At 43.5% G+C, this 13,021-nt stretch overlaps 1 protein-coding gene across 1 annotated transcript; it reads left to right on the top strand.

Annotated features, from left to right (window-relative positions):
- Positions 1 to 40: 40 nt before the first annotated feature.
- trhr2 (thyrotropin releasing hormone receptor 2) lies at positions 41 to 12,291 on the top strand. Its single transcript, XM_048972800.1, has 4 exons — positions 41 to 176; positions 3,414 to 4,013; positions 5,255 to 5,666; positions 11,794 to 12,291. The coding sequence occupies exons 2-4, from the start codon at positions 3,634 to 3,636 to the stop codon at positions 12,283 to 12,285; spliced, it is 1,284 nt and encodes a 427-aa protein (XP_048828757.1). The 5' UTR covers positions 41 to 176; positions 3,414 to 3,633; the 3' UTR covers positions 12,286 to 12,291.
- Positions 12,292 to 13,021: the final 730 nt, after the last annotated feature.

Below are 13,021 nucleotides of genomic sequence, written 5' to 3'. Positions count from 1 at the left end.
TCGCGCTGATTGCGTTCCAGGGGACGCGCAGGGGAGGCGCGCATTTGTCCCCAGTCTAACAGTGCGCAAGAACTTCACGATGCCAACGGCAAAACGACACCAAGCGGATAACAACCATTTGAGGCTTAATTGACTTAATGAATGTTTGTCTTGCAACTACCGAGTATGGGTGTCAGGTAAGAAAAATACAAACTATCTATCTATCTATCTATCTATCTATCTATCTATCTATCTATCTATCTATCTATCTATCTATCTATCTATCTATGTCTATCTGTCTATCTGTCTATCTATCTGCTTATTGAGATTTTAAAATGAGTTTTGAAATGTAGTTTTTTTTCTCTCAGTTATTAGTCTTCGTAATTTATTTTATTTGTAGTTAAGTCAATCTAACATCACATTTCATAAATTTCTTCAGAATAATATTGCCATTGAATGACTCCCACATCGCTATCATCATTGATATGATACACTGATGCATGTTAAGATTACCCTTGGTCATACTTGCATCAATATTTTGTCTGATTGAGCTAAAGGTAAATATCCACGTCGTGCGAGTTAAATTTGAGTATTTTACCTGTCGCTTTTATCCAGCTACATTTAACACTGGCAGACGCAAGTAACTATACACGTAGCCCAACCTTAATGTGGAATACAAATTGTTGAATACTCATTAATCGTACAAGGCATCACTTTGTTTTATTAGGGGAGTCAACATTTAAGTAATAATGTTACACAGACCACATTCTTAAAATAATATATAACGGTAAACATACTTATTTAACGTTACTATTCACCTGTTGTGCTGTACATCATTCTCGGGTGTAAATATTGGTTGGCACTGGAAGTAAATACTTCCATTGAGATTATCATGTAGTCTACCATATATTCTATATAATCATGGTATAAGATGACTACACTGAAGAGTGAGGTATTAATCTGGAACATGAATAAGGAAATGTATTACTGTTTAAGTGAATATCGATGAGCTTATTATTCCATTTCCTACCGAAGATAAAAATATAAATCATCTTACAAAGGTGCATATAACTAATTGATTGTAGGATAAGCATATATGTTCAGTATCTAATATTACGGATCACCTCCGCCAATCCTCCGTCGCCAGTTAGGCTAGTAACGCTCCAGAGTGGGTCCGCCTGCAAAAGGGGTAGACGGCAAAATTTCCCTTTACTCTAATTTCGTACATTTCAAAAAGTACGCATTCAGTACATTATAAAGTTAAGTTAACGAAACTTAACGGGGATAACCACTGGTTTTATTAGAGCACCAATGTTGCAATTCGAGTTTTTAATAGGCTATGCGATATTTCTGTTCTAATTAATGCGCTAATTGTACGTAGTTCATTATATAAAAGAACATCAGCCGAAGTCCACGGCTTTCGAAAAGCTGCACCATTTGTTGAATGAATAATGCAAGAAAATGCTTCCCGATAGCATTGGGTGTCTTGGTATTGTTTTTTTTATTGTAAAATTATCACAGTTATAAAACAGTTTAATATACTTATTAGAGCATAACGGATACCGGATTTGAGCCACGGGCGTGGTGAGGTCCGATCCCCCGGAGCTATAAACCCGCGTATTCTAAGCCGAGCCCCGAGTATTTTAGTCCGGATACCAATCTTCCCTCAAAAGCAAAAAAAGTCAAGCGCTAGGTAAACTTGATTTAGCTCCAGATCTTATCAATAGCTATAGAATCTCACCTGGTTTGAACCCCCCCCCAGGAAATTGTTTTGTTACCGATAGATTAAATGAGTATTAACCCCCCTACTTCAGTAAAACCTTTGGAGGGGATCCCCCCATCGGCGAAACTTCCACCCCTCCCCTGTCCGGGGATTACCCCCCCCCCCCCCCACACACACACACACACACACACACACACACACACACACACACAGACACACACACGAGATTTATCTCTGACTGCGGTCCTGTTTGCTATTTCGCTATTTAATTGTACTGACATGGACGTGGTGGGCGATACAATAGGCGGTAATGTAATGAAGGGCTTCGCTGACTGTGAGTTGCAACTTTTGCGTCATGTGTGGTTTAATTGTGATTCAGTGGTTAACCGCTAACAGGTACATTTCAATGCCGTCATAACTCACTCAGAATCAATGGATTAATGGAAAATGGAAAGTTGTGTTTAAAGCACAAAACTGCTTTATGTTTTAAAAATCTGGCAATAATGTGGTGATTATATATACACGGCAGTCACTTAATCTTTTCTGCAGGGTTCTTCATCTTTTTGGTGGTCACACACCTCCTGTTCCATTTTTCCAACTAGTACAGTGTTCTGCATTGTACCGGGTCTTCTTAGAATATGCTACAAATAAAATTACAGCATCCGCTTGTCTTTTGTACTTCAAGTGAAAGCTCAGTGTTGATTTGATCAAGAATCTTTGTGTGTGTGTGTGTGTCTGTGTGTGTTTTACTTGCAGTCCGTGATGTATTTAAAGCCCTCACCAGTCAACACTCAGAGGTTCTGCTAGACATTTTGGGCCCCATGAAAGCATATCATATTGGGCCTCCAACCCAGACCAATCATATTATGTTCCAAATTGTTTACTGTAAGCCCCCGCCCCCCCCCCCCCCCCCTTTACGGCACCCTCTGTCAACTCTTCATGTTTTTTTCCTCATTGTCCAGCTTTCACATCCATAGAGATGTAAATAACATTCTGACTTTTTTTCCACAAATATCATATCTGAGAGTGTAGCACAGTAACCTAGCTGTGAGCATTGCAGCGTCAAACCTCCAAGGTTGGGGGAGGTTCAGATTCGGGCTGCATGCGTGGGGGTGTGTATACGTGTGACCGTGCACGTGACTAGCATGAGACCGGCATCCCATCTGGGGTGCCCCCAGTCCTGGGACCCTGCATTGAATAAGCAGTATGGATGATTAAAAATGTTTCATTAACTAATGATTTATTAAATGTGGCTCTCGGATGTGAGTCCGCAGATAATGCAATTTTTAAGTAGGAATAATTCATTTTGCGTGTTCTCAGCGCTGAGGTTTAAATATGAGTTAAAATAAAAATAAGTTTTACAAGTTAAAAAAAAACACAATAGTCTAATCTGTCAACTGGAATGTCAGACTTGATTGAGATTATTATTATTATTATTATTATTGTTGTTGTTTTTGTTTTCATTTGCAATATATGATTTTCACACACAGGAGTTTCATTAAAATATGGAAAAAGAAGCAATAAATGCTGATGCCAGTTTTTGAGAACCCAGTGACACGTGGATGAACGGGCTCAGAGCTGGGTACAGTTCTGGTGCTAGCACTATTTATCCAATCAGAGAGAACAGAGGCTTTTCTGCGCTAGTCAATCAGCAGATGCAACCTGGTGGAATTACTAAAATGTGTTTATGTTTATATTTTTTTGTCCTCAGGAGAAGTGTAACAGTGAACTGTTCTGAGGGGGAAAGAGAGGTTCTGAGGTAAAGTATACGTCAACGTGAGCTCAGACTTGAAGGCAGTTGCTGCATTTCAAGTGCCGTTCAATGAAGAGAAGACAGCTGCAGTAGGAGCCATCCTTCAAGGAGAAGAAGAGCCATTTAAGCATATAGGAGCAACTGAAAAAACAGAAACACATCGAGACACACAGATACCATGAGCGAGAACTCAAGCTCGAAGATGGACACTCCAACTAACATTTCATTGGTGGGGGAATCGGTCACAGAGTCAATAGAATACAAAACCATCTCAGTGTTCCTGGTCTTACTGGTCTGTGGGGTGGGCATTGTGGGTAATGTAATGGTGGTCTTGGTGGTCGTGAACACACGGCACATGCGCACACCCACCAATTGCTACCTGGTGAGTCTGGCTGTAGCTGACCTCACCGTGCTGGTAGCCGCTGGCCTGCCCAACATCTCCGACAGCCTGGTGGGATACTGGATTTACGGCCATGCTGGTTGCCTGGGGATCACCTACTTCCAGTACCTGGGAATCAACGTGTCTTCCTGCTCCATCACTGCCTTCACGGTGGAGAGGTGAGTGGCTCGCCTCTCTCTCACCTTTGGAGTTTCTGATCTCATGTTTGCGATAAGGTCAAGGGCATAGATTTGGGTATAGATTTGGGTATTCAGGCAGATATTTCCTACTAGTTTTGTGGGAGTACCAAAAGTGCATGGGGGGTTGGGGGGTTGGGGCTAGTTTGGTCCCTACCAATGTTGAGACTAAACCTACAAGATTGGATGAGGAACAACAGCAAAAGAGGGGTCAACTTAAAATACCCCCATATCAGGAACTAAAACCATATTACAGAACGAGACACAACGAAATGTACAATGTGCTAAAATAAGGAACAGATTAAGGAAAACTGAATAGCAAATTAAATACAGACAGAAATTATTAGTGATCATCCGGTCACCTCTACATGTCTCTGGAGGTCTCCACACCAGGTAGTGACCTGGAGAGGACAGCTGGAGATGACCTTATGAAGACACGGGTCAATAGCTTAAGGATTTCATGGCAGTGATGCAAATATGCCTAGAAAATCTTCCAAGGACACAAAATATCTCCAGGCCAGGCTGAGCAGGGTTATCTACGGTACGGGCCTACATCACTGTTTCATGTGTCACCTTGCTGGTGTTGTGTAGGTCTGCATGACTGCCATCCATCCATCCATCCATCTATCCATCTTATCACCACTTATCCTGCACAGTACAGGGTTGCACGGTGCACAAAGTTGGCATGCAGGCAGCACATGATGCCAGTGCACCACCCGGGCGGGTGTGTTGTTCCTGGGGTCCTCCAGCCCCACAATTGCAGTAGCTGCATGTGGCCAGTAGTAGGCTTTTTGCACATGTGTAGTTTAGGTGATGGTAAATCCCGCTGCTGCATATTCATTTTGGGTAATAGAGATCAGCCTAAGCACATTGGGCTGTATCACAAAGCAGGATTTCTTGTTTAGACAGATAACTCGTCAAATTTAAGGTATCATAAATGAAGGTGGATGAAAATAAAATCCATTTAAAGTGGGATACCTTAATTTGGACAAGCTACCTGGCTTCATGATCGAGGCCTCGCATCTTGGACATATGGGAGGAAAGTCATATAAGACGGGGAAAACATGCAAACTCATATACACAGCTGAGGTGGGACTGGATCCCCAGCTCTGGAGGTGTGAGGCAGCAGTGCTGCCCGCTGAGCCGACCTCATTTTATGCTCTCATTTGCTGCTTCACTCTTGCAATATTAGCTCAAAATCCCATTTCACCTATTTGTTAAAGGTACATCGCGATCTGCCACCCGATGAAGGCGCAGACGGTTTGCACCGTGTCCAGAGCGAAGCGGATCATCGCCGGGGTCTGGGCATTCCCATGCATCTACTGCATGCTCTGGTTCTTCCTGGTGGACATCCAGGAGAACCGGGACAGGCATGTGCAGTGTGGCTACCGCGTGTCCCGCGAGCTCTACCTGCCTATCTACCTCATCGACTTTGCCATCTTCTACGTGCTGCCCCTGCTGCTCGCCATCGCCCTCTACGGGCTCATCGCCCGCATCCTCTTCCTCAGTCCACTGCCACACCATGCTGACACCACCGGCACCACGGTGCGTGGGACCTGCAAGGACACGGCGGAGGGCGGGAAGAAGAGCAGTCGCCCGGGACGCCCAAAAAGCTCCTCCTCTTCCAGGAAACAGGTATGCAGATTGACATCGACTCATAACTCACAGGACATGGGCAGATAGATGTTTCCCCAAGCTCCAGTCAAATAGCATGCATTTGGTGCAGCAGAGATTCTGACAAAAAGGTCCACATGGATCTGTGTGGTTGTTTTATCCATATGTGTTTGTAAACACATAGTTTATTTCGCTCCTGCAGCAGGGGTCCATGTATGGCTTAGTTGTTTTGGGCACTGTGCTTGTGGTCAGATGGTTATCGGTTCAAATCCCAGGGTCGGCAGGTCCTTAATCTCCAGTATCATATATGTGATATGATATATGGCTGTCTTTAATGAGGTAAATGCCAAAACAGGTCATTAACAGGGTTAATAAACACCACAGAAAGTGAAACATAGCAAGTAATGTTGTCATACATCCATCTTCTAGCCACTTATCCTGGACGGTTGCCTGGAGACTAACCTAAGCAGCTTAGAGGGGTAGGTAGGGGTACACCCTCGATGGGATGCCAGACCATTACAGGGCACATGCATACACAAGCACACAGCACATTGGAGGTGCCAGTCATGGCATTGCATGTCTTTGGATTGTGTAAGGAAGCCAGTGTAACATGAAGGGAGGGGCACACTTCATGCACATAGAACAAAGGCAGGATTTAACACCCCAGGTTAGGGATTTAGCCACCGGACCGCTTTTGCTATAGTTTTGCACTCATTTTGTCTCTTAGCAGGAGCAGCAATTAGCCCAAAAGCCATGTCCAAAATTATCTATTTAGTCCATTAATGACTCCTGTTCTTTTGGGGCACTATGCGTTTTTCACCACAGGTTAGCAAGCCAATGCATTACATCATCCTTTGAAGAAAATGGGGAATGTGGATGGTATATCTGGGACATGGGATGACAGCCGCAGGTGGCCGTAAGCTGATTTGGCTGGGACTGCCCCCGACATGCCTCACCGCATCGATTGTGCTGGACGGCTTTCCATTTTCTCCTCATGGTTCCTGTGAGGGTATTTGGGTTTCGGCCGTTTTACCTTTAGTCACTCAGTTGGAGAATTCATCCAAAGCAAGTTTTTATAGCTGGAAGAATTTTGAGTGAAGTACCTTCCTCAAAGGTGCAACGGCCTTTCCCGGGAATGGAAGTGGGAGTTTTATGTCCTTAATGGCATCACTACCTACTACACGCGTATGATTAATTAAATTGCGTTAGAACCCCACTCGTCAGTTTAGAGCACTTTCTAAAAGTGATGCTCCCAATTTTATGAGGCTCTTAAAAAAGCCAAAGGTGATAAAAGCAGGTTCCCTGCATTCCTTTGTCAATGCAAAGAGACCCAGGTGCATCATGGGTAAAAGGTGTGGATTGAGTAATACAAGCTTTGTAGACCCCAGGACTTGGCACAGGGCAGAGCAGTGACTGTGTGCCCGCAATAATGGTAGCTTATAGTGTAGGATCAATGTATCAGAGGAGAGGAACCCATCGTGCTACATTCGTCAGCCTATTGTATTAGCTATGCAACTGCAAGGGATTTCATTAGCGAAAAACGGAAAAAACAGTCTTTCTGCTTCTGCTCAATTCCCCCGTATCTGCAGTAAATGGTGTCACCTCTAATTGTTTTGTGCTTCCGGAGTGTTTTATAAGACCACTCAGTCTGGGTTGTTTTTCAGACTGATATTAAAGACTGTTGACATAACCCATTCAAACTGGATGGGATTGTGCCACACTTAAATTAGCTTGTGCTGTAGATGAACACGTGCTGTGTGTTTGGTAATCATTGAGATGTGTTGGTGGTGCTTATGGAACACTGGAGCGAGTTGTGAATTGTAATAGAGTGAAATGGATTATTTCTTAAACACTGCATTTTTCTGATGTTGGTGAGACACTGCAGTGTGTTGTCATTTTTCAAACAGTCGAGTGTGTTGCTGTTTGATAAACACTGAAGCGTGCTCACGTTGGTGAAACACTGCAGTGTGTTGGCAGTGTTCAAATAGTCGAGTGTGTTGCTGTTAAACATCAGAGAGTGCTCACGTTGGTGAAACACTGCAGTGTGTTGGCAGTGTTCAAACAGTCGAGTGTGTTGCTGTTTGATAAACACTGAAGCGTGCTCACGTTGGTGAAACACTGCAGTGTGTTGGCAGTGTTCAAATAGTCGAGTGTGTTGCTGTTTGATAAACACTGAAGCGTGCTCACGTTGGTGAAACACTGCAGTGTGTTGGCAGTGTTCAAATAGTCGAGTGTGTTGCTGTTTGATAAACACTGAAGCGTGCTCACGTTGGTGAAACACTGCAGTGTGTTGGCAGTGTTCAAACAGTCGAGTGTGTTGCTGTTTGTTAAACATCAGAGCGTGCTCACGTTGGTGAAACACTGCAATGTGTTGGCAGTGTTCAAACAGTCGAGTGTGTTGCTGTTTGATAAACACTGAAGCGTGCTCACGTTGGTGAAACACTGCAATGTGTTGGCAATGTTCAAACAGTCGAGTGTGTTGCTATTTGTTAAACATCAGAGTGTGCTCACGTTTGTGAAACACTATTTTTCAGACGCTGGAGTACGTTGGTATTCATTAAGCATCGTTTTCAACAATGTTCGGCAGCTCAGCACTGTGGGTTGTGGGCACTGTAGCCTCTCGCTGGCCTCTCCTGCTTGGCCGTGCCCGCTTCAAACTTGCGTTTACTAAGAGGGCACTCAGCGAATACACGAAGGCTGGGACCTAGACATTCAATCCAGGCTGTGAATAGGAAATCGGACCGCTGGCCTGAAAAGTACGGCAATTGGCAATCATCAAGGATGCCAATCACGGCATTAACCCTACAAAGGCTTCCTCAGGATTGGTATTGTGTCGAGGCTTCAGCGATTATGTCTGCGCTAAGCGCTGCGTTGCCTGACAAATAAAACGGTAGTTTATACGCATAGTACTGGAACAAAAGATGTTCTGCCTCAAAAAGAATGAGATGGATGCAAAAATATCATACTCTGTAACCACCACCAAACAATACATATGGGAAAGGCTCTGAGTCCACGCATGAATAATAAGGGATGCATATTCTGTAGAACTGGCCAATCAAAGATAAATATGAATATTGTAATTTTGTATAGATGGCACTGAAGCGGTGTGCAGTTTCAGAAAGCTATATTAAGGCAGATGCAGAGCGCCATCTCTGGCTAAGTCTGGTAAAGCCAGCAGACGGGCTAGTTGTGAATAAATAATCCACAATGCAGTTAAGCACAAATAATGAAATATGATTTCTAACATTACAATTCAGGTTTGCTAATTAATATTCCATACTGCTGCCACCAGTAACCTATAACATAGACTTAGCTGAATCTTAATGTTCTTGCTTCTTTCATGCCTTATCTCCCAGTGGAGACGTACTGCACTGTAATATACAGAGTGTTGATTGTCTCATTCGGATGGGGATCGACTGAAATAATTGTTCATCTTTGTGGCTGCACCACCGATTGAATGTCCTCGCACATCCCTGCACTCGTCATATGTTTCAAAACACTCATCAAATGCAATAAGATAAAAATTGCGAAATAAAATTTAAACGGTAAGTCATTCCACTGCTGCATGGAAAATGCACTGTCATGAATGCATATATTCAATCTGTGAGCTTATGGATTTATGGTATGGCTCTGATGTCCCCATATACCAGGCAGCCTAGCGACACAAAAGGGGGCTGACCTCTGACATTAGCCCTGGTTCTCTTTATACCAAAGGCCGCAGTTGCCAGTTTACCTTCTTGGTTTACGCAGTTTCGTCACTTAGACAAAGAACCTAAAATAATACCGCTGGCCTGAAAGCTTCTACAAGGTCCAGTCTTCCAAAAGTAAAATGAGTGTATTTAATCACTGGAAATCCACACCGGCTAACTCTAATGCACTGAGCAATATAAGTGAGTCGTTTATTGTGGCTGTTTCTGTTCAGCTGAAATAATCAGTGTGCATCTTCTTGGATATATACTTTTCAGATATTGGTATCATTTATAAACTTATTTAAGCCCACAGGGAATAACACACCATGTGTGGCTGAAATGTCGCTCTGTGCCGCAAGCTCGTTATCTCATTTGTCATTAATTAAACTGCAATCTCTTTTGCTCAGTCAGATGTGTTGGGTGCCCGTTATTTTACCCTGAAGATCACTGGAAGTGTTAAGCTGTGATCTAGACGCTGTTGGCATCAAGCATATTTGACAGCATTGTCCATGAGTAGCACAACAGTATGAAGTAGATGATCGTTATATCTTTAGCCCAGGTGGTCAAATGTTTACCAGAATCAAAAGAAAATCAACGAATCCACTTCAGGCAAAAGACAGGGGGCTGTTTTCAGTCAGTTGATGTATTAATTCATTAATCGAATGACTTTTAAAACTGATTTTGGCTGTTTTTATTGCCATCAACTACAACTGCTTTGCTCTAAACCAGTGTTTCTCAAAATGCTTCTCAGGGAACCCTGAGCCAATCCGTATTTTGGTTACCGGGAGCGTAGAGGGAGTAAAAATGCGGACTGTCTGGCAGGGAGTTCGGAGGGTGCAAAAACGTGGATTGGGAAAGACCGGGTTGGGAAATACTTCTCTACACACCTCAAAAATTCAGGATGTTACTCATGAATAAACAATACACACACACACACACACGCACACACACACACACACACGCACGCACACGCACACACACACGCACACACACACACATGCACACACACACGCACACACACACGCACACACACACACACACACGCACACACACACGCACGCACACACGCACGCACACACACACGCACACACACACGCACACGCACACACACACGCACGCACACACACACGCACGCACACACGCACGCACACACACACACACACTGTATTATTCTTTACTTTGAAACACCTTAACAAGGAGAAACAAATCAATGAACACAAGAGACAATTATCATTGCCTGTAGACCAGCCTGGGGGATTCTCTTCCGTGTTTATTTATTATGTCTCGGGTGGGGGGGGGGGGGTGGCCTTGCATGTGATTTCCTGCAATGTACAACCCAGTGCATAGAATTCAATAACTTACAAATTTACTGTCAAGCATTACATGTTTAATGACAGACAAAGTCATCAGTTTATGAAACCAATTCAACATTTCATATTTGTCAACCCTGTTTGGAGAGAGAGATCATAATTATCTTTGGATGAGTCAGGAAGAATTGAACATTTAAAATGCAGTTTTTTTTCTCCCTCGGATGCCTGTAGCTCAGTTATTGAGTGTTCAGCATGCGTACTTTAGAATTCAAATGAAAGGGGATAATGAGACACTTTGATAGTGAAGCTTATATTTTGTGATGAACTGGAGCTGCAGTTCGTACATTTTCCACCCAACATTAATATGGACCAGTTTATATGGACCACGGTACTGGGGATTGGGAGAGAGCAAAAACCTGGGCTGTCTAGGGTCCCCGAGGACGGCTGGAGAAGTGCTGGCGTCGAAGATAGCAAGCAGATTCATTATAATTTTTTCAGAGTTCTCCTGAAACATACGTACACATATGGTGACTTGTGCATATAATATGTCCACAATTAATACTGAGTCTTGCATCTTGTATGATGTCTAAGTCTCACGGTTCTGTCGGAATATGCCGCTGAAGGTGTTGCATTGCATCATGGGTTATATTTTTCATGCCAGTCTTTTCTGTGTCCCCATCTCTGGCCCCCAGGTGACAAAGATGACAAATATGCACACATATGCCCTCCCCATTTTAAATTTGGCTTCATTTACCCCCCTCCCTTAAACATACAATCATGTTTAAATTATGCTGTGCCCCCCCCTCCCCCATCTCAAACTCCCTTCTACGGCTTTGCATGTGGCACCATTTGCATGTAATATATGTACAATTAATACTGAGTCTAGCATAATGTCTAAATCTCAGTTATGTCGAAAGATGCTGCTGAAGGTGTTGCAGTGCATTGTGGGTAATGCCTGCTCTCTGGCCCCCTTTCTGCCCCCAGGTGACAAGAGATGATAAATATGCATACATATGGCAAAGTGTGTGTATAATATATGTACAATTAATGTCAAGGCTTGTATGATGCCTGGATCTCACAGTTGTATGTGAAGATGCTGCTGAAGGTGTTGCATCATGGGTAATGGCTGATCTCTGCCTCCCCCCCCAGGTGACAAAGATGCTTGCTGTGGTGGTCATACTCTTTGCTCTGCTGTGGATGCCCTACCGCACTCTGGTGCTCGTCAACTCCTTCGTGGCCACGCCCTACTTGGACGCTTGGTTCCTACTCTTCTGCAGGATCTGCATCTACGCCAACAGCGCCATCAACCCTGTGGTCTACAACCTCATGTCCCAGAAGTTCCGCTCAGCCTTCCGCGGACTCTACCGCTGCCAGGAGCAGGAGGCGCAGCGCCGCACGCTCTCCGTGGTCAACAGCACGGTGCGGGACTCGGCAGACCCAACGCTGGTGGCCGACGTGAAGGACAAGAAGCCGTGTGGGGCGGCCAAAGAGAATGGCAGGAAGGCAGACATGCAGGACCAGGAAGTGCCCTTCAAGTGCAAAGGTGACATGGGGAACGATGCCCTCACAAGGGAGGTCAAAGCAACACTACAATTCACGACGGTTCGCAAGCAGGAAGAAATTGGCCAAAGTGTTGTCTAAATAAACGTGGACTAAAGCAGTAAAAACCTTCTACTCAAACTGAACATGTGTTCAGCTGCCCAATGAAATCAGGGAAGCTATTGTTGCATAAGGAAGAATTGAAGCTGCCCTATTGTTCACGTTCTTTATATTCTGTAATTCTGTATTTTCCACCATGTAATGTTGGAGCTGTATTTAATAAAATATTCTTATTTCTGTGCATGTGAATTTAAAGAAAAACCTTAATAATCCACCTTAAAGGACAAAGAAGCACAGGACACTGTCCCCCTGTTTGCACACGATAAGGAATAATGAATTCCCACTGGGAAAAAAATCTCTCATTTCTTACATAAGTGATTTATGAATTTGTACATTATGAATTAATGTTGTTGTCATTTAAAGAACAATAATTTAGCTGTTTGCAAACATAAATGCATGAACAGGCAAAGTCAATTCAGTTGCATCGAACAGTCATAATGTATAAAAACAGAGATGGTTGGCACTGGCCTCTGACTCATTAAGACTTGCACGAGACTGGCCTCAAACCCATACTATGGGGACCCACCCAACAGAGACTGTCGTTATCGTAATTGCTTTAGATTCTTGTTAAATATATTTTGGATTATAAATTTAAATATATTTTGAATCAGTACTGGTGAGAAACTTCTAAACAAAAGTTAGATGTTGTGAAGACCATCTTTTTCTGTACAATGGATATTTGTTGATATGGTGTTTCCTGCATGTTATTCTGTACATG

The sequence above is a fragment of the Brienomyrus brachyistius genome, chromosome 13 (genome assembly GCF_023856365.1).
Source record: "Brienomyrus brachyistius isolate T26 chromosome 13, BBRACH_0.4, whole genome shotgun sequence".
In the NCBI taxonomy this organism is placed as follows: Eukaryota; Metazoa; Chordata; class Actinopteri; order Osteoglossiformes; family Mormyridae; genus Brienomyrus; species Brienomyrus brachyistius.
The sequence above is the reverse complement of the archived record's forward strand: the minus strand, read 5'-3'. Positions and strand labels throughout refer to the sequence as shown.